Source organism: Zosterops lateralis (assembly GCF_965231275.1).
Source record: "Zosterops lateralis genome assembly, chromosome: 26".
NCBI classification, from domain to species: domain Eukaryota; kingdom Metazoa; phylum Chordata; class Aves; order Passeriformes; family Zosteropidae; genus Zosterops; species Zosterops lateralis.
In genome coordinates, this window is record NC_139786.1 from 474559 (window position 1) to 500112 (window position 25554).

At 54.4% G+C, this 25554-nt stretch overlaps 1 protein-coding gene across 1 annotated transcript in view; it reads left to right on the forward strand.

The window, feature by feature from the left end:
- Nucleotides 1–6360: 6360 nt before the first annotated feature.
- Nucleotides 6361–25554, forward strand: part of PKP1 (plakophilin 1) — a gene marked incomplete at both ends in the record, with an annotated part of 43053 nt that continues 23859 nt past the window's right edge. The window contains 3 exons of the mRNA XM_083878645.1: nucleotides 6361–6562; nucleotides 13702–13802; nucleotides 23579–23997. Of these exons, the coding sequence (XP_083734771.1) occupies nucleotides 6361–6562; nucleotides 13702–13802; nucleotides 23579–23997 (722 nt within the window). The remainder of the gene's footprint in view (nucleotides 6563–13701; nucleotides 13803–23578; nucleotides 23998–25554) is intronic.

Here is a 25554-nt window from a genome sequence, read left to right on the forward strand (position 1 = left end):
TCCCTGTGACAGGACACACTGTTTGTCATGGGGACACGACCCTGCTGAGGGGCTGGGACGAGACTCCAGGCCTGAGGAGGGACCAGCACAGGGCACTGTGACCACTGACCCAGAGCAGCCTCCCACACTGACCTCCCACTTTCAAGGGAAGGCTCTTGGAGCAATCCCAGATAATGGGGCCCCAAAGAACAGGCTGCACCCCCTGACTGTGCCAGGAGCACACGGAGTTCCTCCTTGCACCACGTCCTCCCACGTGTCCTCTCTGAGGATGTCACACCCTGCTGGAGGTGTCACCAGCACCAAGGGAGTCTCTGGGACAGGGCCAGCTCTGGGGACCCTGGGCTGGGCTCATGTGCAGGGTCCTGGGGCTCCAGCTGGGTCCTTGTCCCCAGACTCAAACCCCACCTCAGGCTTTGTCCTGGGGCTGCTGGGGCAGGTCTGTGGCAAGGAGGGGCTTTGCCAGCAGAGTCCCCAGGTGGCACAGGGGTCAGCAGGGCCCCCAGGTGGGACTGGGGTCAGCAGAGTCCCCAGGTGGGACAGGGGTCAGCAGGGTCCCCAGGTGAGACAGGGGCCAGCAGGGTCCCCAGGTGAGACAGGGGCCAGCAGGGTCCCCAGGTGGGACAGGGGCCAGCAGGGTCCCCAGGTGGGACAGGGGCCAGCAGGGTCCCAGGTGGGACTGAGTGTCCAGCACCTCCCCCAGTGCAGCTCCTTCCCAGAGAGGGGGAGCCCCCCTGAGCAGGGCACAGCCCAGGGCACAGCCCGGGCAGGGAGGACTGGGAAGAGACTGGAGGGAGCAGCAGCAGCTCCTTGGCTTGTTCTGGAGACGCTCCTCAAGTGAGACGGGGACACAGGGAGATGAAAACTGGGTGGGTTGGCCTTGTCCTGAAGGGGAAGAAGCAGAGATCCTTCCTGCTCCATCACCATCCCTCCCTCCCAGGGCACCTCCCTGGGGCCTGCCCTTCCCTGGCAGCTGCAGGACCAGTCCTGGTGCCTGTTTCCAGAGTGACCTGCTGACCATGGCCCTTTTCCCTGCTGACCACATCTCTTTTCCCTGCTGACCACGTCCCTTTTCCCTGCTGACCACGTCCCTTTTCCCTGCTGACCACGTCCCTTTTCCCTGCTGTCAGGGCTGCACAGCCCTCGGAGCTCTGAGCAATGCAGGGTTGTGATGCTGTTGCTCATCAGAGGTGGGACCTCTGTGTCAGGGGATGTCCAGGCACGGGGAGGGGCAGAGGGGACAATCTGTGTCCTCAGCAGGGATGCTGCTGAGTCTGGAGGTGCTGTCAGGCCCCTGGGCTGAGTCCTGAGGGTGTCTCCACTCCAGAGCCAGCCTGTCCTGCCTGGTGCCCCTGTCCCCTGCATGTGCCAGTGTGCCCTACATGTGCCAGTGTGCCCTACATGTGCCAGTGTCCCCTACATGTGCCCCTGTCCCCTACATGTGCCATTTGTCACCACCAAGGCCAAACAAGGGAATTCAGAATGGGAGCCCCTGGGGGTCCAGCTGACAAGGACAAGGGCTTGGCCTGACCCTCAGCCCCAGGGTGGTCAGGGCTGGAGAACAGGAGGCAAAGGAAAGGCTGGCAAAGCTGGCTTTGCTCAGATTGAAGAAGGGGAAATTTGGAGAGATGTTTCAGCTCTCTGCAGCCAATTAACAGGCGTTAACAGAGAGGATGGAGCAAGCCCTGGGACTCACAAGGGCTGGAGACCCTCTGCTCTGGGAGAACTGGGGATGGAGACCTGGAGAAGACAAAACTCTGCCTTAAACTCTTTCCCCAGTGCCTAAAGGGTCTCCAGGGGAGCTGGAGAGGGATGTGGGACAAGGACCTGAGGAACAGGACAAGGGGAATGGCTAACCCAGAGGGCAGGGATGGATGGGATATTGAGAAGGAATTCGTGGCTGTGAGGGTGGGCAGGCCCTGGCACAGGGTGCCCAGAGCAGCTGTGGCTGCCCCAGCCCTGGCAATGCCCAAGGCCAGGCTGGATGGGGCCTGGAGCAGCCTGGGATAGGGGAAATGTCCCTTCCCATGGCAGGGCTGGAACAGGATGAGCTCAGTTCCAATTCAGTCATTCTGGGATTCTGTGAGGATGGAGTCACCTTTCTGGGTGCATGGGGAGAGGAAAGGCACCTGGAACAAGCTGGGACACGGGAAATTCCTTTTGGATACCTGAGAAACAACTCACCACGAGGACACTCAAATACTGGGAGAGAGGCCTGAGAGGTTGTTAAATCTCCATCCAACCTGCACTGGACAAGGCCTGGAGCACCTGGGTCCTGCCTTGGCTCAGCCCTGCCTTGGGCAGAGGGGCAGCCCCTTCCTGTGGACCCCATGTTTGTGTCAGGGAACACTCAGTGATGCTCCCAGGGCTTTAATGTTCCTCACACAGCTCAGGCTTTCACTGCTCTGCCTGGTGCATCCTTTTCTTTTGGGGAGAAATCAGGGCTTTCCTCACTCTCCAGATCTCTGGGGCTGGAGAACTGTCCCTGATTTGCCAAAAGCCACCCCATGACCCTGTTGCCTCCTTGTCCTCCTGCGGCACCACTCCAAAAACCTCCGTGTGCCACAAGGAGTGGAGGTTTTGCCCAAGAACAGCCTCTCCACAAGCCTCAGCAGGCTCCAGCCTGCCTTTCCTCACTGTCACAGCCCCATTTTCCCTCCCCCTGTATCCTGTTCCTCTGAGCTCCCCATCTGCCCCTTCCTGTGGTGCTTTTCTGGTGCCACAAAAGAGACTTTGAGTGAGTGAAACTTTGAGGTGTGCAAGTGTGAGGAGCAGGTTCCCTCCTGCAGGAGACTCGCCGGGCTCTGGGAAGTCTCAGCTGTGCTGGGATGGGCTCAGGATGAGTCACCGCTCAGAAAATGGCATTATCCTGAGAATTACAAGAAATTCCCAATATCCCACCCCTTGCCCCTCCTGGCCGGAGGGAAAATCACATCCCAGTGCTGGAATAACCCCCAAGGGCTGGACTGGACATCCCAACACCAGGGCTGGGGGCGATTATTCCCCTCCACAGCAGAACTGGAGGGAGCTGCAGACACTTCCAGCCCAGGAGCGCCCGACAAGTCGGAACAGGGAACCTGCGCCTCTCCTGGGCCAGAGAGAGCTCTGATTGCCATGGGGCAGCTGGCAGGAATCCCAGGAACTCGCGCAAAAAAAATGCTTTGAAGAGCCCAGATGTGTCGGGCGTGTCCCGGGGAGGGTGTGGGGTTGAGTCAGAGCCAGAGACGGAGCCTGGCGGGGCTGGGACCCCCTGAGCCCCCTGCCCGCATCATCGGGGACCCCGATTTTATCCGCCCCGTCCGGTACCTGCCCAGCGCCCCCCGAGTCCCTTTGTGTCCCTTTTCAGCGCTGCCCGTTCTGGCTGTGAGCTCCAGACATAAAGGGAGACGGGGAATTCGCTCGGGGCGCTGCTGGATCAAAGTTCTGCTGCTGCTGCTGGGCTGGGGCTGCTCTGGGGCTGCCCTGGGCTGGGGCTGGAAAAATGCTCCCCCTGCCCCTCTCAGAGACACCCCAGCCTGACACCAGAACTGCACTTTGCACAGAACTGCACTAAAAGCCTTTTTTCAAGCATCTTTTTCTCTTCCAGATACGGGTTTGGACTCTGTTGCAGAATCCCGGGAGATTCTCCTCCCTTGGGCTAAGCCGTGCTGACTCTCCCCTAAAAACCATCATTTCCTGCAGCCTCCCTGAGCTCCCTGCCTGCAGCTCCTCAATCCAGCCCGGCCCAGCCCAGCCCAGCCCAGCCCAGCCCAACCCAACCCAACCCAACCCAGCTCAGCCCATCCCGGCCCATCCCATCCATCCCATTCCCATCCCATCCATCCCATATCCCATCCCATCCCATCCATCCCATATCCCATCCCATCCCATCCATCCCATTCCCATCCCATCCATCCCATCCATCCCATCCCATCCCATCCCATCCCATCCCATCCCATCCCATCCCATCCCGTATCCCAGCCCAGCCCATCTCATATCCCATCCCATCTCATCCATCCCATCCCATCCCATATCCCATCCCATCCCATCCCATCTCATCCATCCCATCCCATCCCATCCATCCCATCCCATCCCATATCCCATCCCATCCCATCCCATCCATCCCATCCCATCCCATCCCATCCCATATCCCATCCCATCCCATCCCATCCATCCCATCCCATCCCAGCCCATCCCATCCCATATCCCATCCCCATCCCATATCCCATCCCAGCCCATCCCAGCCCAGCCCAGCCCAGCCCAGGGCGGGTTGTGAAAGCGGGAGATGCCCGAGCGGTGACGGGTGTGATAAACATGCGGGGACAGGGACAGGGACAGGGACAGGGACAGGGACAGGGCTGTTCCTCGCCCCAGGCCAAGTGACATTCCAGGGTTGCCAGAGCTGGCACTTTGCTGTGCAGGAGGCACCCGACGCCGACAGCCCGTCATCGATTGGAGAAAACACAGCTTGGCATCGATGGGGAGTTTTCAGGAGAAACAAGTGGGGCAGGGGAAAACAACAGCTCCAGCACCGGGAGAACATGGAGTGATCCCTGCCCATGGAACGCTCAGGAGCAGCAGGAGAGGAGGGAACCCACTCACCCCATCCCTCTGGGTGTTCCCCACCCGGTCCCGGGCAGTGCCCACCCTCCCTCCTCCAGGCTGGGCATGGGCTAAAAGTCCCAGCTGGTTGTGTGATGGAGCAGAATAAAGGCTCTGCCTCTCTTGGTGAGGGGTCAGGAAAGGTGGGGAGAGGTCCCCTTTGGTCCCAAAACAAATAAATACCCTCCACTTGCTCCGCTCCTGTGTGTTACTGACAAAACCTGGCTTTTTACTCCTGGGTTTCATGGGAGGAGCATCCTGGAGCATGGAAAAGGATGAGAGCTCTGCTCATCTTCCCCAGGAGCCTCCTCTGTGCTTTCTGATGCTGCTCTTGTTCCTACAAAACACGAACTGTGCACACAAACCACCAGGGAAACACAAAACCTGATGGAGGGGAGTGAAAGCATCAGGCCAGACCTTGGGCACTGCTCATTCTCACTGGAGAGAAACTCCTCACATCCTTTCCCCCACAGCTGATCCCTCTGGGCTCTGCTCCCCTCAGTGCTGGCACAAACACCCAGGTCTGGTCCTGGAGCACCCAGGAAGCCTCTGCTCTGCTCTGGGCATCCTCTCCTCAGCCTCCCTCCTGATGGGCTCTGCTCCTCTTCTCCTGAATCAGCCTCCTGTGGCTTGGCAGGAGCTTTGTCAGCACTTGCTGTGACCTGAAACTGGTCCCACCAGCAGCAGCGAGGTGCTGGGCTCTCTGCAGACGAGTTGCTGCAGTGTGGCTTGGCATGGGGAGAGCTCCCTGCTCACAGCCCGGCGTGTCATTTCTTGCACAGACATTTTATCTTCTGCTCTTGCTAAATGTCCTCCTTTCCTCCCTGCTGCCCCAAGCTGGGTGTAAAGATTACCCCAATCTTTGTGCCCTGATTTCTCCACAGGCCTGTCCCCCAGACAAGCAGGACATTCTCTGGGAAGAGGTCCCTGACCCTCCAGGGGATCTTATCAGGACCCTCCCTGCCCCCTGGAGCTGGTGTTTGCAGGAGTCCTGCATTCCTGGGCTCCTGGGGGTGGATTTGCACCCAGGGCTGTCAGAGCTGGGGTTTGAACGGGGGCTGTGGGCAGTGTTTGTCCTCCAGGCAGGGCCATCCCTTGGCACTGGGACCTGGGCTTGGTGCACTTTGGACTGAGGGAAACCCTGGAGCCCAAGAGGAGCCGTGTGGGAGGTGCTGCAGAAACCCAGACCACAGACCCTCACCCAGGACCCTGCTCAGGGATGGTGTCCTTGCCCAGCCCTGGGGCCCCCTGCCTCGCCCACTGACCACTGGCATCCCCCAGTGCCCCTGGCCCCATGGGGTTGGGGGAAGTTTGGGGCTGGGGGCAGGTTTGGGGCTGGGGCAGATTCAGATCCAGATCCAGGGGCAGGTTCTGGACCAGGGGCAGGTTCTGGGCTGGTCTGGGGGCAGGTTCAGGTCCAGGTGCAGGTTTGGGGCTGGTCTGGGGGCAGGTTCTGGACCAGGGGCAGGTTTGGGGCTGGTCTGGGGGCAGGCTCAGATCCAGGGGCAGGCCCAGGGCCCGGATCTGCCCCACAGCAGCTCAGGGTGCCGGGCTGGGTGCTGGGAGCGCGTGGGTGTGTGCGGGCAGGGCTGTATATCCAGTCTGGCAGAGGGTGTGACGGCTCACACGGCGGGGAGCTGAGCTCAGAGCAGCAGCCCTCAGACACCCCGGGCCAGGGCCCGTATGGCAAGGAGGGGTTTGGGGGACTGAGCCCAGCGCGGTCGTGTCCGGTGGCCTCGTGTTTTCCGTGTGTGAGCCAAGTGCAGCCCCTGTGCCCCAGCCATGCTGCACTCCCCGCTGAAAACAGCCCTGGCCTATGAGTGCTTCCAGGACCAGGCCAGCTCCACGCTGGCCCTGCCCTCGGACCACAAGCTGAAGACCAAAGGCACAGGCAAGCAGCGGGTCCAGGAGCAGGTGATGATGACGGTCAAGAGGCAGAAGCAGAAGTCGTCGGTGTCGTCCAGCGTTGGCCACTCCAATCGAGGTAAAGCCCCCAGAGAGGGGAGCCTGGTGGGGCAGGGCTGGTGCTCTGGGCTGCTTTATGGGGTTTGGTTTGGGGAGGGGGGACAGAGCACTTGGCTCCTCTCCTGCGTCACCTCAGGGAGGCAGAGCCAAGATCTGCTGTGCTGGATTTAGGACAGGACACAGAGCTGGATGTGTCGACTCCTTCCTGGCTAGAGCTGATCCCAGGAATGCTGCTGTGCTCCTCATCCCTGAGGCACTTGGACATCTCAGTGTGGTGCTAAAACCAATTTTTCCCTTGGCTCCAAAGCTGGAGTGGCTGTCTGGTTTTGCAAATCCTTCCTCTGCAAGTGCCCTGATGGCTGGAATTCCACCCCCGTCCTGTGGATGGGCAGAGCTGACAGTGCTCCTCCTCCAGCCTGCCCTGCCCTGGGCTGGGGCTTTGCTGCCTCCTGAGTGCTGGGGAGAGCAGGAGGCTGTGCCCACACACAGGACACAAACCTCGGCCTGGGATTTGCCTCTGGAAGTCCCAACACGTTTCCTTTCTGCAGGCTGAGCAGTTTGGGATCTCTGGGACCCCCAGTGGGATGGGAGGAAGGAGATGAGCTGGTGAAATGTCCCTGGTGTTGGTTGTGGGGGTGTTCACAGCCCCCTCCACTGTGCCCTGTTGGGGTCCAGGGGGCTGTTCCAGCTCTGTGCACTGAGTGTGTGCCACAAAAACAACCCACCAGCTGAGCCCTGCAGCCAGGGGTCCTGCTGGAACCCCCTCCTCTTTGGATCAGGGCTGGGAAAATTGTTGTCTCTGCCCTCCTGGTGTCTGGAGAAAGTTACTCTGGAGGGGAAGCCCAGCTGTCCCCAGTTAGAGGCTGCAAACGCACAGAGTTGTGACAAAACCTCCTGGCTCTGGGAGGTGCTTTTTCCAGCAGCCACAGAGAGCTCTGGCCTGGCTGAGTCCACCAAGGAGAGGAAATCCCAAGGCTTTGGGGGCCATTGGGGTGCTGGGGCTGGGGCTGAGCCTCAGCTGAGTGTGGGGTGAGCAGCAGGATGGGGGTGAGCTGGGCCAGGCTGTGCCACCTCCTGTGGGAGCTGTGCCGTGTCCAGGCTGCACTGTGAGCCTGAACCCTGTGCTGGTGAGGTGCCGTGGTCCAGAGACGTGTTTGGGGCTGGATTGGCAGGAGAAGTTGTCTGAAGCTGCCTGGGGAGGGGTGGAGGTGCTGCTTCCACGGGAACCTGCTCTGGGATTGCAGTTGCTGGAGTGGAGCAGCTCCAGAGCAAGGTGGGCTCTGCCAGGATCAAATCCCTGCTCCCTCTGTGTTTGTGGGCACAGACTCCAGCAGATGAGAGGGGACTGGGGCAAGGAGAGCTTTTCTCTGCCACTGAGGTGGGAGATGGGAATCTCCTCCCTCCTCCCACGGAGGGTTTGTTGCTTAAGGTGTTGCAGTGACAGATCTGGAAAAAATAAAATACACAGCAGGATGAGCTGAGGGGCTCTGGATGGAGGGAGAAGTGGGCAGAGGGAAGGGAGGAAGGAAAAGAGGCAGGGGGGGATTTTCCTGCCTGGAGAGGAGCCCAGGGGAAACCTCTCAGAAAGGAAAAAAAAAAAACCAATAGCACATTCCCAAAGTGCCTGTTTCTGCTCAACGGGCTAAACCCCTCCTCCAGACACTCTGGGCAGTGTCTGGGAATGGGAATTGCGTGGAGATGCGCAGCTCTGGTTTCTGTATCCCAGGGAAGCTGAGTCACATCCCACTCCCAGGAGCTGCCCCCAAGCTCAGCCCCCTCTCCCCTCGTTCCCACCAGGGGTGTTTGGCCAGCAAAGGTCCTGGGGGCTGATTCATCCCGGTGCATTCCTGGATGGAATCCCAGCAGGGTGAGAAGTCGTTGTTTGTTCCCAGGGTTGTCTCCTGGTCGGTGTTGGAGCAGACTCAGCTCTTGGGTTTTATGGTCTTGCCCAAAGCTCAGCTGAGCAGCCCCATGAGAAGAATTAATTCTTCCTACAAAGAGGCTGTGTGGGTGTGTTAAGGGTGGATTCTGCCTGTCCAAACCCTCCTCCAGCTTCAGCTCCTGCATCCCTTGGGATTTCACAGAGATGCTCCTCAGGGGCAGCAAAGCTGGGGAATTCCCAAATCCCCCTGACAAGAGCCTGGGTGCTCCCAGACAGCCCCAGAGTGGGGCTGGGCAGCTCTGGGCCAGCTCCAGGTGTGTTGCTGCGTTTGGAGCTGTGGTTTGAGCTGGAGCAGGGCCCAGAGCTTCCCCCAGTGCAGGAACCATGTCCTGGTGTGTGTGGGATGGGGAACGTGTACACGGAGCCCTCGTGCCCACAGCAGGGTGGGGTGGTGTGTCCCAGCACTGGGATTCCTTTAGGGGTTGGCACACACTCCTTCACCATCCCAGTGACTGATGGAGCCATAAATGGGCTGATGGAGTCCAGGAGGGCAAAGTGTTTGTGGATCTGGTGTCCCCCAGGGCAAGGGGGCCAAACTGGGCCCAGACTGGAGCTCTGGGGTGGGACAGGGAACAGAAACTGCTGCCAGCAGAGCAGGACACCCCTGAGCCCAGTGGGGCCTTGGCTCAGCACAGCAGCTACAGCTGTTCCCAAGGGTGACTGTGGGGTCTGTGGGGTCTGTGGGGTCTGTGGGATCAATGGGGTCTATGGTGTCTATAGGGTCTGTGGGGTCTATGGGGTCTGTGGGGTCTATGGGGTCTGTGGGGTCTGTGGGATCAATGGGGTCTATGGGGTCTGTGGTGTCTGTGGTGTCTGTGGGGTCTATAGGGTCAATGGGTTCTATGGGGTCTGTGGGGTCAATGGGTTCTATGGGGTCCATGGGGTCTGTGGGGTCTGTGGAGTCTGTGAGGTGTATGGGGTCTATGGGATCTATGGGGTCTATGGGGTCAATGGGTTTATGGGGTCTATGGGGTCTGTGGGTTCTGTGTGGTCTATGGGGTCTATGGGGTCTGTGGTGTCTATGGGGTCTGTGGAGTCTGTGGGGTCTGTCCTCCTTGGCTTTGGGTCTGTGGGATCTGCTCTAGGGCTTATCTGCCCTTCTCCCCATGTCAGTACCAATCCAGATGGCTCCCCATGAATTTGTGTGTAATGCACATTTCCAGGGAATATTAATTCCGGTGGCACAGCAGAGGAAAAGGCCAGGCCAAGCTGAACCAGCTCCCTGTAGCCACCAGCTCTGCTCTGCAAAGTCTTTTGGGTACAGGGAAGTTCTGGCAGTGATTTGTCACTGAGGAGACACAACCAAGGAGGGTCAGATCCAACTGTCCTGTGGCTCAGCTGGGATTAAGGAGTTTCTGTGCTGGCTGTGGATAAACCTTGAGTAATTCCACCAAGGTCTGACGGGACCCCAGCTGGCTTTGGAGGGATCAGGACTGATGTGAAGGGGAGATTTGGGAGATAAAAAGTCTTTTGAAGATTTCTGTAACTTCCCCCAGTGTGAGATGATTCAGTGAAAGGTCCCACTCTTCCACCAGCCTCGGATTATTGGGATACAAAACATTCCCCAAGCCCATTAGCTCAGGGGCCAGGAGGCAGAACTGGAGTTTTGTCATTCCTGGAGGAATCTCAGTGTCTGGGATTTCACTGGCACTTCTCTCCTTGAAGGCACCCAGGCTTTGCTTTGTGCCTCCCACAGGCCTCTGCTCTCCCTGTGTTTTTCCTATGTTTAATCATCCTTATTGTTTAAAGCCCTGCATAGTTTATGATTTAACTTGCCAAGCCTGCACTGCCAGTGACGGGTTCTTGCCTTGCCTTTCCCTGCCACAGATTAATATTTATTAACAGACATCCTTTTCCACGTTGGCTCTGTGTGTCCAGCTGGCTTTGGGGAAATGGCACTCCCCTCCAGAGAGGAGAATTGCCTTTGAGGAAAGGAAATAACTCACTGAGGCAGCCTCAGTTTGCTCTGCAATGAGGGATAACAGGGATGGGGAAGGGGGTGAGGGCACTGGGAGCAGTGTGGGGGCACTCAGAGATGCACTGCAGGGTTTTGCACTTTTTATCTGCTGTAATGGGATTTTACCTTCGTGAATTTTCCCGCTGAAGATAAAATAGGTTTGAAAATGTCTGAGTTTTAAAGGAGATGTTCATGGGCGGGTGATAATTTGGGGAGGGGGGACTCTGAGCAGCCTTCAGGGCTGTTTTCTGCCCAGATGGTCAGTGAGGGGCTGCACCTCATCTGTGTGGTCCTGTCACATCTTCCCAGCTCTGTCCCAGCTGTTGAGGGTCCCCTGTCCTGAGGAAAAGCTGAGGGAGCTGAGGGGGCTCAGCCTGGAGAAAAGGAGGCTCAGGGGGGACCTTGTGGCCCTGCACAACTCCCTGACAGGAGGGGACAGCCAGGGGGAAGGTGGGCTCTGCTCCCAGAGAACAGGGACAGGACAAGAGGAAACGGCCCCAAGCTGTGCCAGGGGAGGTTCAGGTTGGATTTGGGGAAAAGTTCTTCATGGAAAGGGTGCTCAGGGCTGCCCAGGGCAGTGGGGGTGTCACCATCTCTGGGAGTGAGTGATGGACGTGGCACTTGGGACACGGGTTAGTGGTGAACATGGCACTGCTGGGGGAATGGTTGGACTCTCTGATCTCAGAGGACTTTTCCAGCCTCAGTGGCTCTGGGATGCCATGGTTCTGTGATGTCCTGGTTCTGTGATGTCATGGCTCTGTGATGCCATAGTTCTGGGATGTCATGGCTCTGTGATGTCATGGTTCTGGGATTCCATAATTCTGGGATTCCATGGTTCTGTGATGTCATGGCTCTGTGCTGTCATGGTCCTGTGTAATCTGCTCTGAATACAGGGGTTTTCACTGGCTCTGTGCTTGCCCAGGTTCACATGGGCCCTTCAGGGACCTAAAGAGCTCCTTGGGTGACAACAACTGGGACACAGATCTGTGGACACAGCCAGGAAAAAGCCCAAGAGGGGAATCTCTCACTAAAAGAGCATTTCCACCCAGCCCGAATGGGTTTTTTTGTGATTTCCTGGGTTTATTCCAAACTCCAAGGGCCTGTGACCAGGCTGTGTGGTCTTTGCTCTTGGAGTGTTTGGAAGAGGGATCTCCTTCCTGCCCCTGAGGGCTGGAGATGCAGCTCCCAGCTGGATGTCAGGATGGACCAAGCAGAGAAATGTCCAAACCTGCACAAACATCAGGTTTTCTTCAGCCACCTCCACCAGAAAATCCCCAGGGTCTTCCTGGCCTCAAGACTGAGCTCTCCAAGCAATAAATCCCAGCTGGATTTATGGTGGCAGGAGAAGCATCTTCTCCAACCAGCAGAGTGACTTCAAAATGCCTGGAACATTTGAGGTTCTGTTTAATTATGTGTTTATGAGCTCTTATGTGCAAGTTCTGGGAGGTGAAGGCAACCCTTCCACCACTGGGGAACATAAACTTCAACCTGATCTCCTGAATTTGGCCGTGTAGTGGCAGTGAATTAATGGAAGAAATTTACAGATGTGCCTAAACTGGCTTATTTTGGGGTGTCCCCTTGCTCTAACCCCAAAGGCTGGAGTGCATGGCAGGTCCTGAAAGGAAAAGTGTGGTCCCCAGGCAGGACTGGTCAGAGGGACCTGTTAGTCAGGCACAAAACCCCTTTTTGCAGCTGCTCACTCAGGAAAAGGCTCCAGGTGCTCACACCTGCAGTTACGGGATGTTTACAGAGAGTGAGAGGCCTGATTTGGAAACGGAATTCCCAGGAAATTACCATGGAATGGCTTTATCTCTGTGCTCAGAGTGATGGTTGTCAGATAACTCTGTGTGCTGGGGGATCACCTGGCCCAAACCCACCACTGCTGGCACTGCTGAGCCCAGCTCTGATGTCCTGATGTGAAGGGAAATCACAGGGGGGAGAGGAAACACAAGGCAAGGACAGGACTGAACCTCCCTTTGCATTTCCAGGGCCACTTTCTTGCCTTATCAGTGAGTTCTGTGCAATTTTATGTGCCTGCAGAGTCTCCAGACTGCAGAAAAAGAGCTCCTGTAGTTTCCTGCACAAGTGCAGGGCTGGGAGAAGACCTGGCTGTGTCCTGTTCTCCATCCAGGGGTGTTCTCCAGGCTCAGCCCTGCTCACAATAGAAAACAAATCTCATTATTTACGCCACATCCACAAGGAACCGTCTTCCTGAGAAAATGCAAGAATTTTTTTTAGCCACAAAGCAAATCACCATAACAGGTTCTGGGTGCCTCAGGCAGGGCAATAAATTAGGTTTATTCCAGGGATCAGTGGCTGGAAGAGACCTGAGTGGCTCTGGGGCCTTTGTGGTCGAGCTTATCCAGTTTATCTCAGAGATGGGTCTTATCAAACAATCACAGAGATTAGGATATTTCTGACATTACTCACCAGTTTAGGTGCATAACTTAGGACAGGTAGGTCCTGATTTTGTGCTTTGTTAGACATTCAGAGCTTCCCCTGGAAGGTAATTGGAGTGTGGGGTTTGCACTTCCTCATAACGGGACCTGGGATGCCACAACTATTGAGCATTTCTAAAAATGAAACTGAAATCACCCTGAGCTCTTCTGGACCATCCAAAAGGGGGTTAAGGGAATTCCATTATGGAAAGGGAATGGTTCACTTTGTTTGTCTTGTACTGATGGATGTGGCATTGAGTAAAATGCTTTTAGGAGAGATCAAAGGTTGCAGTGGCAGAGTCTGCTGGGAGAGCCCCTGGAAGGGCTGGGGTGGGTAAATCCCAGCAATGACAAAGGCTCCCCTTGCTGCCTGTGCTCCCTGTGTTCCTGTTGAGATTTATAATTGTCACTTTTACATAACTGAACTTGCCGTTAAAAAAGAGCTGTGTGCCCTGAAAGGGTCCTGCTGGGAATCTTTTCTCCTGGGAATCCTTTCTCCTGGGAATTCTTCCTCCTAGGAATCTTTTCTTCTAGGAATCCTTCCTCCTAGGAATCCTTTCTCCTGGGAATGGGAATGCTTTCTCCTGGGAATGCTTTCTCCTGGGAATCCTTTCTCCTGGGAATCCTTTCTCCTAGGAGTCCTTTCTCCTGGGAATCCTTTTTCCTGGGAATTCTTTCTCCTGGGAATCGTTTTTCCTGGGAATTCTTTCCCCTGGGAATCCCTTCTCCTGGGAATCCCTTCTCCTGGGAATCCTTTCTCCTGGGAATATTTTCTCCTAGGAAACCCTTTCTCCTGCTGACCATGCCTTTTCCCTTTGCAGGTTCCATGTATGATGGTTTATCTGATGGTTATGGCTACGGCACGTCCCGGGGCAGTTACTACACCAAAACCCAGACAGGGAGCAGCAACTGGGGATACCCGGTAAGACACTCCTGGATCTGGGAATTGTGGGGGGGTCTGGGGTGACCTGGGCAGGAGGAACCTCTCACAGTCACTTAGGGAGGTCTCAGTGCTCCAGAAACTCACCCAAGAGGGGTCCTGGCTCTCTTATTCAGTGCAGTGGAGCAGGAGGAGGATCAAGGCCCCCACAGCTGGTTTATGTGGGGATTTTAGAGTGGAAAAGATTTAGTTTGGATTTGTGGGTTGATATCCCACAGAGGGCAGGGTTAGATGGGATATTGAGGATATTGGGAAGGGATTTTTGGGCTGTGAGGGTGGAGTGGCCCTGGCACAGAGTGCCCAGAGAGCTGTGGCTGCTCCATCCCTGGAATTGTCCAAGGCCAGGCTGGATGGGGCTTGGAGCAGCCTGGGATAGGAGAAGGTGTTGGAACTGGACGAGATTGGAGGACCTTTCCAACCCAAACCATCCTGGGGTTGTGGGATGGGTCAGAGCACAGCCCCATCCCTGCAGGGGTCGTGTCTCCATCCCTGAGGCAGAGGGGGAGCCCTGCAGAGGGTCCAGGCAGGGGTTTGTGCCCACCAGGAGAATGCAACTGAGGCAGCTGCCCAGGCACAGCTGGAGGAGCTCCACAAGTCCAATGATTGGGATGTTGTGTTTTGTTGTTGCTGTTTGTCCGTTGTGATTCCTGAATGGAGTTTATTGTGCTTTGTCCAAGCAAAATTGCCTCGTTTCAGCCTTTCCAAGTGTTTGTAGGTGGGGTTTTTTTGTTAAAGAGGAAGGCAAGGCCCAGCTCTGCCCATGGGAAGGTGCTGCTGCAGTTCCTATTGCTGCTGTGGGGGTTATTGTTGCCTGGTTTTATTCCTGATCTTGTTCCCAATCCCTGTGGCAGCTGCACAAATGCTGGGCAGGTGGGAGTCCCTCTGGGGGTTCAGTCAGAGTGTTGGTGCTCTGGGAACAGCTGGAAGGTGGTGATGGAGGTCAGGAGCTCCATGAGGCAGGAGAGTCCCATGGACACAACAGTTCAGTCCCTTCAGGCTCACTGGGTTTAGGCAGCTCTGTCTGTTCTCTCAGAGACTCCTCTGCACTTACTGAGGACGTTGGTCTTTCTCCAAATTTAAGTGTCATGCAGGTCTTTAATTCTAAATATTTTTGATAAAGGTCTTCAGGATTCTGGGTTCCTTTAGCAAAATGGACTGGGACCTGTGGAGGATTGTCTTACCTCACTGAGTCTATCTGAGGATCAGCCATTCAGTCCTGACAAGTTGTCTGGCTCCTCCCGGGCCAGCAAAGACAGCAGCAGGGGCAGTGATTCATCTCCTCTATCTGGAGATCTGTCAGGTCAGGATGAATCAGCCCCCCTGGATCCCAATCTGCTGCCACCGGGGCTGGAGGAGCTCGGGGAGGTGGCTGGCTGCACTCAGGGGCAGCAGCCCCAGGTGCCAGTGGCCCTTTGGAACTCAGAACCTCCAGCCTGAATGTGCTTGACCAGCTCACAGACACCAAACCCCCCAACCACCCTGGGCAGCCCCCCACACACCCACCACCAGCCTCCACCTTGGGAGAGCTTCAGCTTTTGTCTGCTGACCTGTTTGAGGTCTGTGCAGGTTCTGGGCTTCCTTAAAAAAAAAAAAAAAAAAAAAAAAAAAAAAAAAAAAAAAAAAAAAAAAAAAGTTTCCTGTTTGTAATTCCTTGATTGTGAGACATCAAACCAAAGATAAAGCAAATCTATTTTTGAAGGTAAATTTGCTGGATTTATTTCTAGCAGGAGCTGGTGCTGTGAAAGTGGCCAAGTCCTTTGAGGTGCACAGGAAAACTCAAGACTTTAGTCATTATCCTGTGTCATATTGAGGTAATGGCTGATTCCCATCCCCCTGGAGTTAAAAAGGTGAGGAATCCGTGTCCAGGGTGTTCCTCCACAGCACCTGCCCCTGAGAATTGCTCTTGGAATGCCCCAATCTAAGGCACTGCCCCAGATGGTGACAATAAAAGTGTCCTGTCCTACCCACAGCTCTTAAAAGCTGCTTCCCCTGACCTCCTCCTTTCCTCTCGTTTTGTGTCTTCCTGGAAATGTCAAACTTTTTCACTTCTGTGTTTTCTTCCCAATCGTGTGAGGCTGATGTTCAAATAAGAGAAATGATGGATGTGGAGGAAGAGCTCTTTGTGGATCTGTCAGTTTGGAACAGATCAGTGGTGGAGTCCCCAGCCCTGGAAGTGTTGGAAAACTTGTGGATGTGGCTCTTGAGGGTGAATGTGGCAGTTAATTGGGTTAATTTAAAAAAAAAAATGATTGGGCTCTTTGACCTTAGAGGGCTTTCCTAATTTAATGATTCCATAATTTGTTTTTAACACTTTGGGTTAAACTCTTTGATTCACGCATTATTACAGATTATTTTCTGTCAATTCCCCTTTTGGGGTGCCTGGTTTGCTGTCCCCAGTGAGTCCCTTCCCCCTGCCAGGGCAAGGAGCCCTGAGGGTCCAGTGGGACCACTCCCCTTGGGGGGCAGTGGGTTTGCTCCTGGCTGCAGCATTTCCCTGGTTCCTGTGTCAGGGGCTGGAGCAGCCCTCAGGGATGGGAATTCCCAGCCTTTGGGGATCCCTTTGCTCAGATCCCACACTGAGTAACGGGAGGATCCGGGACTGCAGACCCCTCTGTGCCAGATATCCCAACGCAGGTGCTGTGGGGCTTTAAATATATTTGTCACCCTCCTGCCACTGTGATCTGTGACTGTTCCCCAAGCCCTCCAGCCTCGGGAGCTTGTCCTGGTGTGAGCAGCACCTGGGGCGCTGCAGGAGGGTCACAGTGACCACCATTTACACAGACAGACCTGGGGGAGGTTCAGGAGGCTGGGCTGGGCACCCAGAGCAGTGCAGTCATGGCAGGATGAGCCACACCCTTGTGTCTGACAGCTCAGCTCAGCCCAGAAATGGAGTTTCTCCTGCAGTGTGGCACAGCCACAGCTGGCTGGTCCATGGGCTGCAGGGACCTGGTGCCCACCCCAGTTACAGGCACAGCTTTGGAGAGGCAGAACCAAACCCCAAACACACGGAGGGCAACACACCAGCAAAAACCTCTGAGGTTCAGCTCCCACCCTGGGTCTGCTGGCAGCTCCACTGCTGGTGGGGGGTCAGGGCATTCCCGGGGCCCATTGATGACCAAGATGACAAGGTGCAGAGCCCACCTGGCTCTCCAGGCTGCTGCTTCCACCAGAAGGAAATCCCTCACAGTGTCACAGTGTGTCCCCCAGCACTGCCCCCAGCGAGGACAAACCACCCCTGGATGTGCTGGGGAGGGAACCTCAGCTGTGTCCCTTATCCCCACACTGAGCTCAGCTGGGGCTTCCACACAGTCACAGAATCCTTGAGAAAAGGCCTCTGAGATCACCAAGTCCAACCTTTGACCCATCACAGCTGAGAGCCAGGTCCAGTCATTTCTTGAACCCCTCCAGGGACACTCCACCACTGCCATGGGCAGACCATTCCAATGTTTAACAACCATTTCGATGAAGAAATTCCTCCTGATGTCCAACCTGAACCTCCCCTGGCACAACCTGAGGCCGTTTCCTCTTGTCCTGTCCCTGTTCCCTGGGAGCAGAGCCCGACCCCCCCGGCTGTCCCCTCCTGTCAGGGACTTGTGCAGAGCCACAGGGTCCCCCCTGAGCCTCCTTTTCTCCAGGCTCAGCCCCTTCCCAGTTCCCTCAGCCCCTCCTGGGGCTCCAGACCCTTCCCCAGCTCCCTCAGCCCCTCCTGGGGCTCCAGACCCTTCCCCAGCTCCGTTCCCTTCCCTGGACAAGCTCCAGCCCCTCATCTCTCTCCCAGGGGGGTCCCAGGTGTGACTTTAACAACATCTCTGGGAGCAGCCAAGCTCCCAGCCCAAGGAATATTTGTCTGGCCTGGTGGTGCAGGATTAAAGCAGTTACCTGTGGTGATTATACCCGTTATGGCACTAATGAGGAACACACATCAGTGATCCCTCTGCACCACAGACTGCAGGAAAAAATTTTTAACCAAAAATCCTCTGTAGAAAAAAAGAGCTTTGTCTCTGAGCATTACCTGAACAAAAAGTGATCCCTGTTGTGCCTTTGCCTCTTTGGACAAAACCTTTCACTGTCAGTGGGAGCTTTGTTCCGCAAGGATTTCAGTTCAAAATTTGTTGTGATGATACAGCCAAGCTTAAAAGAACCCCAGAAGAGAGTGGTTTGGAAAATATTGTCAGAGAAAACACAGGTTTAGGGTCATTGGTCAGAGCCTGGTGTCCTTGGGAGATTTCCATGAGGCTTTGGGCATTGGAACAACAAATTGAACTTTTCCTTTCTTTGGCCAAAACAAACGGAACCAAAGACCCAAATCTCATCTGGATGAGAAAAGAGAGACGAAAAACCACAGGGGAAAGGCAGCTCCTGGGAGAGGTGGAAAGGAGCATTTCAGAAATAGATAAACAACGTATTTGCTGGTTTTGCAATTTTTCTCCCTGCCACGGAGGGAGCAGCACTCGGAGGGTTTCGCAAGGAGCGTGAGGAGCTCTCCCCACCCAGAACTCAGGGTGGGACCTGCTCAGGTTGCATCTCCTCTGCTTTGCCCTCCAGCCTGGGAGAAACCTGCTCCTGACATGTTTATACGGAGCCCTCACTTCTCTGTCTGCTGCTCTAGAAACAAACAAATTGCAAAGGGGAAAAAAACATCCAGGCGGGTAATGAACTGATGGCGTCCTCAGATGCAGAATCAGAACCACCCAGTTCTCGGGGAGGGCTCTGACGTGGGGAGGCAGAGCTGGATCCAGATGCCATTCCTGGGCTGGTGCACCTTGCTCTGTGCCTCTGCTCCTCTTGGGGGAAGGCAGAGGCTTTTCCTGCCAAGCAAAAGGGTTTGTGGAAAAGAAAATCAGAATTTTCTTTTCCTGGTGGCTGGGAAAATGCCACTTTGACTTTCTCTCCATCACCAGTTTTATTCCATCTGAAATAAGAGGTTAAAGATGTTTGTTTACCTGTCTCATGGATTGGATATTCCCCTTGTTGTTCCTAGAACAGACTGCAGGCTGAGAACTGGAGATGCACAAATGCTCATTAATTTAAAGGCAAGTCTGTGCTGCTGCCAGGGAGGGAACCACTTCCTCCCTGAGCTTGACAGGAGCCCCAGTGCCCCCAGTGCTCATCTCCAGTGCCTTTCCCCCCTCCCTGCCTCCCCTGTCTGGCCATGAATGAGCAGCTCTCCTCACACAGACGGGCTCATTCCACGCTGGGGAGAAATTCAGGCTGAAATTCAGGATGTCAAGTGGCCTGGTTGCACCTGAGCATCCTCCTGGGTCCTGAAGCCATAGGGGACTGCCAGGGCCTGGTGGGATGTCTGGAATCAGAACTGTAGGATTGCAGAAGGGTTTGGGTTGGAAGAGACTCTAAAGATCATCCCATTCACCCCCTGCCATGGGCAGGGACACTTTCCACTATCCCAGGCTGCTCCAAGCCCCATCCAAACCTGGCCTTGGGCACTTCCAGACATGGGACAGCCACAGTTTCTCTGGGCACCCTGTGCCAGGCCCTCCCCACCTTCACAGGGGAGAATTTCTCCCCCAAATCCCATTTCATGCTCCCCTCTGGCACTTTGCAGCCATTCCCTTATCTTGTCACTCCGGCTCCTGATGAAGGTTCCCCCTCCATCTCCCCTGTAGCACCTTCAGGTCCCAGAAGGGGCTGTGAGATCTCCACAAAACCTTCTTCTCTCCAGGCTGAGCATCCCCAGCTGTCCCAGCCCATCTCCTGGAGAGGTGCCCCAGTCCCCTTATCAGCTTGGTGGCAGTTCCATGTTCTCCTCATGTCTGGAGCACCAGAAGTGTGCAGAGCCCTCCAGGTGGGGTGTCACAAGAGCAGAGCAATGGGACAATCCTCTCCCCCCCTGCAGCCCCTGCTGGGGGCTGAGCCAAGGACAGGGAGGATTTTCTGGGCTGGAAAGAGATGCCTTTCCAAGCTGCTACAACTTCTCTGCTCCAGTGGGGAGAAGCCTCAGTGACAGCCTGAGCCCTTCAAAAATCCTTCCCAGATCCTGCAGAGCAGCAGGAATCACTGCCCTCTGTCTCCACCCCACTTTGAGGGACTTCCTGGTGTTTCCCAGCATTTCCCCACACTCCTGAAGGGCAGAGGTGTGGATGGATGGCACACCAGGCACACACCCATGGGCAGGTGCAATTGGTGGCATTGGGAAATCTGGGCACTGACTGAGGTCTGGAGGCCAGAGATTAATTCTGTCCTTTCACTGCTGCTGCTCTGCACAGGGAGAGCTCCCTGCACACGGAGTGGCTTTAGCAGGAGCTGGGAGATGTTGTCACTTCAAACCACAGACAGTGTGACAGCATCGCCTTCCCCCTCAGAGCTGTCACCTCTCCACACTCAGGGTGATTCCCCTTTCCCTGCTGGGTGTCCTGTCCCACTGCTGGCTGCAGGGAATTCCATTCTCTTGGTCACATTTGCTCCAGTGCTGGAAGGGACAGTCCCTGGCTCAGCTGGCTCAGCACCCAACACAGAGATTTAGGTTTTGGTGTGGGGAAGCTGCTCTGAGGCACAGACAGGGAGCTTTGGCAGGAAGGGATGGGGTCAGCCCTGGCCGTGCAGGGGTTCAGGGACTCTTTGGCAAGGCCTGAGCTCTGCTGGAGCTGCCAGGAGGATCCTCATTGATCTGGAGCCGTTGGATCAGGCTCCTGTTTGCAAAAAGGAATTCTGAGATACCAATTAGGCCCATGCCACTTGAAAGAGATTAAAATGGGCTCAGCCAAGCATCTGGTGGAATCAGCAATAAAAGTCGTGGACTGCCTTTGGTAATGAGCTTCACATCACACGGGAACGATTTTCCCATGAGTTTGCAAAAGGCTTCCCCGCCCTGCCGGGACCTGCTGGGACTTGCAGCCCAGGGCTCTGTGTTGCAGAAAGGTGTCTTTGCAAACAGCTTCACCCATCTCGGGGCTGGCAAGGAGGAGGACAGTGCCAGGACCACTCTAAAGCCCAGCAGGAAATCTGGAACCTGTGATTGTGTCTCGGCAAACAGAGATTCACTCCCCTCTCCCCTCAGTGACTGTGCTGCAGAGCAAATCCAGCTTTAGATAAACAACAAGCTCCTCTTGCAGGCTTTCCCTGAGTTGGTTTCAGCAGATGCCCAGGGGCTCCACGGCTCTGCCAAGCTTCTGACAGCCCTGCAGAATAATCCCAGCTTAAACTGACTCATAGAGAAAACCAGCAGGGCTCATAACTGACAAGCTGCTCCCTCTGTCCTGCAGCTGCTGCCAGGGGCTCTGCTGAGCACAAAGTGCCCCCTGCACCTTCCCTGGCCATCCCTCGCTGCCCCCAGCTTCCTGAACCCGGGAAAATAAATGGAAATGAGGATAATGTCACCTCAGAGGGACATGTATGGTAGATCATGGCTTTGTGGAGGTGATGGTTTCCTCCTGTCTGTGCTGCATCCCAAGCAAATCTGGGATGGGGAGAATCCATGGATGTGGCCATCCTGGATTTTATCCTGGGCTTGTCCCACTGCCAGAGAGCCCCCGAGACCCAGCACATTCTACTCTGATGTGCCTCACCCCGGCTCTTTTTTCCACCTGCAATCTGTCCTTCCCAACCCTGGGAGCTTCTGTCCTTCCAAACCCTTTGAGCTTCTGTCCTTCCCAACCCTGGGAATTTCTGTCCTTCCCAACCCTGGGAATTTCTGTCCTTCCCAGCCCTGGGAGCTTTTCAGGAGGCTCCAAACTCAGCCCTGGGTTTATTCTGTGTCCTCTGGAGAAGACCAAGTGAGAATCCTCTCGCCTTCTGTCCCCTTGCAGTAATTTACCCGTCCATATCCACACCTGGAAGCCAAATCAGAGAGATCTGGGCATCAGCAGAGCTGGACTGAAGGGTTTAGTCCCACCTGGGAGCCCCTTGGGAAGGGTTCCAGCCGTTCCCTCTGCAGCTCTCTGGGGCACAGCCAAGAGGATTCCCTGCATTCCTGGAGATCAGTTTGTTAATGGAAATATTTGGCTGAATTAATTACCATAATGACAATTGTGCAGAGTGTTGGAGGCAGGAATGGTGTGCTGGGGGCTGTTGATGCAGTGAGGGCACAGCTGAGGGTCCCGGGGTGAGCTGGCAGAGGGTTCCCATCTCTCTGTCATGGAGTGTTTCTAGGTTAGGAAATACGGATTTTTTATTTTTATTTTTTCAGTGATGTGGACTATTACACCAGGCACAGGCTTTTCACAATCACAAGGAGACTATTAGGAGCCAGTGTTGACTTTTCTCTCCCAGCCCAAGGGATCCTTGGGTGGCCTTTGCAGAAAGCAGAACCTGAAGTGCCACATCTTAGAGCTGGATGAGAAAAAACACATTTTGACCCAACAGGAGACCATGGATGTGCTTTCCCAGGAAAACCAAAGGGGAATGGGGCAGGCAGTTTTATTCCTTAGTTACTTTTGTCCCTGTTTGCTGTGTGTCCTGGAGATCCTCACCAGGCTGCTGAGAGGATGCAAAGCACAAACCCAGAATAATGGGGAGAACAGCACTAAAACTGTTTGATTTATTTCCTTTCTGGAGCACACACCTGAATGAGCTGTCTCTCATTTGGACATACCCCTGCAGGCTCTCCCAAGCCAGCCCTGACACCCCAAAGCTTTGACATTGCAGCAGATTGAATTCTGGTGTGGCAAACCTGATGCAAATCCTGGTGAAGTGGTGAAGGCACTTTGTACTGACAGCAGGGCACATTTAGCCATTTTTTTGTTTTGTTTTGTTAATTGCAGATGGTTTATTTTATCATCTTTTTTTTACTTCCTGCCTTAGTCATCTCAGTTTTTATTGTACCTTCCCCATTGTTCCCAGAGCATCCCATTATCTGAGCAGATACTACACGCCTTGTAACTCATAAGCAGATAATCATTGTCTCCACTTGTTTCTTGGCACACTTTGATTCCAGAATCCCTTCTTACTCACTTTTCCCTCCCTTCATTCTCTTTCTAAGGAACTAATAGATGGGAGGAGAAGAAAAGAGCATAAAGAAATTAAAAATAAGGAAGGTCAGGCTGGGGCATCAAGCTCTATGATGGTTGAGAGATGTGCAGTGAGGTCCTGTAGTCACAGGGTGGGAATAAAACACTTTTTCTATTGCCAGGGTCACATTTGACCTTTCAGTCCCACTCTAAAGCTCCTGGATCCCACATCCTGATCCCTCAGCATCCACAACACCCAGGCAGTGTTTGGCTCCTTTGTACAACCCGCGGCTTGGACAACCCATAAATTTTGGGCACTGGGACAGGAGACCCCTGTTCTCACACGTCACCAGATGTTACCCCTGCCCTTAGAGGGGCAACACATTGTGATGTAGGTGTGGACCCTCCCAGAGCACAGCAGGCAGCAGCAGGTCAAACATGGAAGTCTATTTTATTATCTGACTCCAATCTACTTATATACATTTTATACAGAAGGCCAGGATTGGCCCAAGGAGGTCACAACCTCCTGACCCCAGTGGTCACTGTGACCATCAGTCAAATTCCCTCTCAGAGAACAAGAATGCAAAACACACGGATAAATTCTAAGAATAAAATATTGTTCACACGAAGCAGCGTGAGGAGCTGCCGCAAACACTCAAACACTCGAAAGCAAGAAATGCACAAGTGAAAGGGCACAAAAAAAAAAAAAAAAAAAAAAAAAAAAAAAAAAAAAAAAAAAAAAAAAAAAAAATAAAAAAAAAAATGCTCGAGATACCCAGGAAAAGCAATAACACCCAGGCTGGTCCTGGCAGTGCCCATCCCATCCCTAACCCCTCTGTGTTTGCTCTTTGGCAGCTCTACAACGGGACTCTGAAGCGGGACGCGGAGAGCCGGCGCTACAGCTCCTACAGCCAGATGGAAGGCTGGGCCAGCAGGGCACACAGCAAGGCCGTCAGCCCCAGGGCTGGCAGCGACTACTGCTTCGTGCACAACATCAAGAGCAGCCGCAGCGAGCCCGACCTGTACTGTGAGCCCCCCCGGGGGACCCTGCGCAGGGCCCAGGGCAGCGCCCGTGCAGAGCACAAGGCCACGCTCAACCGCCACAGCATCTACAGCAGCTGCAGCACCCAGCAGGGAACCAGCAGGACCAGTAAAAAAATGCCGGCCAGGGCTTTGTCCTGCCCGTCCAGCAACAAGCCCGACGTGGTCTATGCCCAGCCCGTGATGAGCTGCAAGCAGGACGGGGTTTATGGGCAGGCGCAGACGGGCTCCAAGTAAGTGCTGTGAGCTGGGGGGGTGTGGGCAGGGATGGGTCACCCCCTGGACTTAGAGGGGAAACAAGTTGTGATGTGGTGTGGACCCTCCCAGGGGACAGCAGGGTCAGACATGGAAGTCTATTTTATTATCTGACTCCAATTCTACTTATATACATTTTGTACAGAGGGCCAAGACTGGCCCAAGGAGGTCACAACCTCCTGACCCCATTGGTCACTTTTATTTTTAATCAAGTTCTCTTCAGAGAACAACTATATGTAAAACATACAGATAATTTTTAAGAATACTTTTTTTTTGTTTACGTGAAGCAGCGTGAGAACGGTGCTGCAAAGGTTCAAACACTTTGAAAGCAAGAAAATGGGGGGTGACACCAGCTCTCTCAGCCTCTCCTGGGGCTCCAGACCCTTCCCTGTCACCCCTGCCCTTAGAGGGGCAACATGTTGTGATGTGGTGTGGACGCTCCCAGAGGACAGCAGGGTCAGACATGGAAGGCTCTTTATTATCTGACTCCAATCTACTTATATACACTTTTTACAAAGGGCCCAGATTGGCCCAAGGAGGTCACAACCTCCTGACCCCATTGGTCACTCTGACCATCAGTCAAATTCTCTCTCAGAGAACAATTATGCAAAACACACAGATAAATTCTAAGAATACACATTGTTTACGTGACAACTGTGCTGCAAAGGTTCAAACACTCGAAAGCAAGAAATTCACAGGCAACAGGGATGGAGAGCTCTGTCCACCAGAGTCAGGACCTGGGCTGCCCTACAGCTGCTGGAGAGCCCTTGTGGTGCATCCAGCAAAGTGTCAGACCCTTATGGGACTGATTTAAGTGTCAGTCACTGTTAAAAGCTTTATTTTGTTCCCTGGGCTGTGGAGGGGAGGTGATGAAGGTTCCCTCTCTGTCTTTTCTGTGATGAAGGTTCACCCACTGGCCCAGTGCAGAGATCACTCTGTGATATTGGGCAACACAATTCCTCAGTGTCTGTGTGGTGGCATTAACCCACAAGGATATGAGGGTGGGGAGGTGGAAAGCGGGAGGACTGGTGTGCAGTCAGGGTGTCTCTCCTGGCTCTCCTGCTGCAGAAGTCTAGCAGAAAACTTACCCAAAAAAAAACCCCCAAAACCCCAAAAAAAAACCCAAAAAAACAAAAAAAAAAACAAAAAACAAAAAACAAAAAACAAAAAAAAAAAAAAAAAAAACCCAAACAAACAAACAAAAAAAACCAACAAAAAACCCCACAAAAAAACTGTCTTGGAAGGGCCAAAAACCCTCCAAAAACCCTTACCCAAACCCCTCCTTGGAAGGAGTAATTTCCTGTGGATCTGACTCAGAGCAGAGCCGAGAGCCTGCTAAGGAATGGTGTTTCCCTCTCTTCTCTCCATCCAGCCCCTGCTCTGTTTGCCCAAAAGGTCTGATTTGGGTTCCAGAAAAAAAACAACTGAGTCATAAATGGAATAAATATCCTAATTGGAGTAATGTGGCTAATCAGGAAAGAGGAGACAGAGGAAGCTGCTCAATTCCTTCCTCTCCAGAGCATCCAGCCCCATTT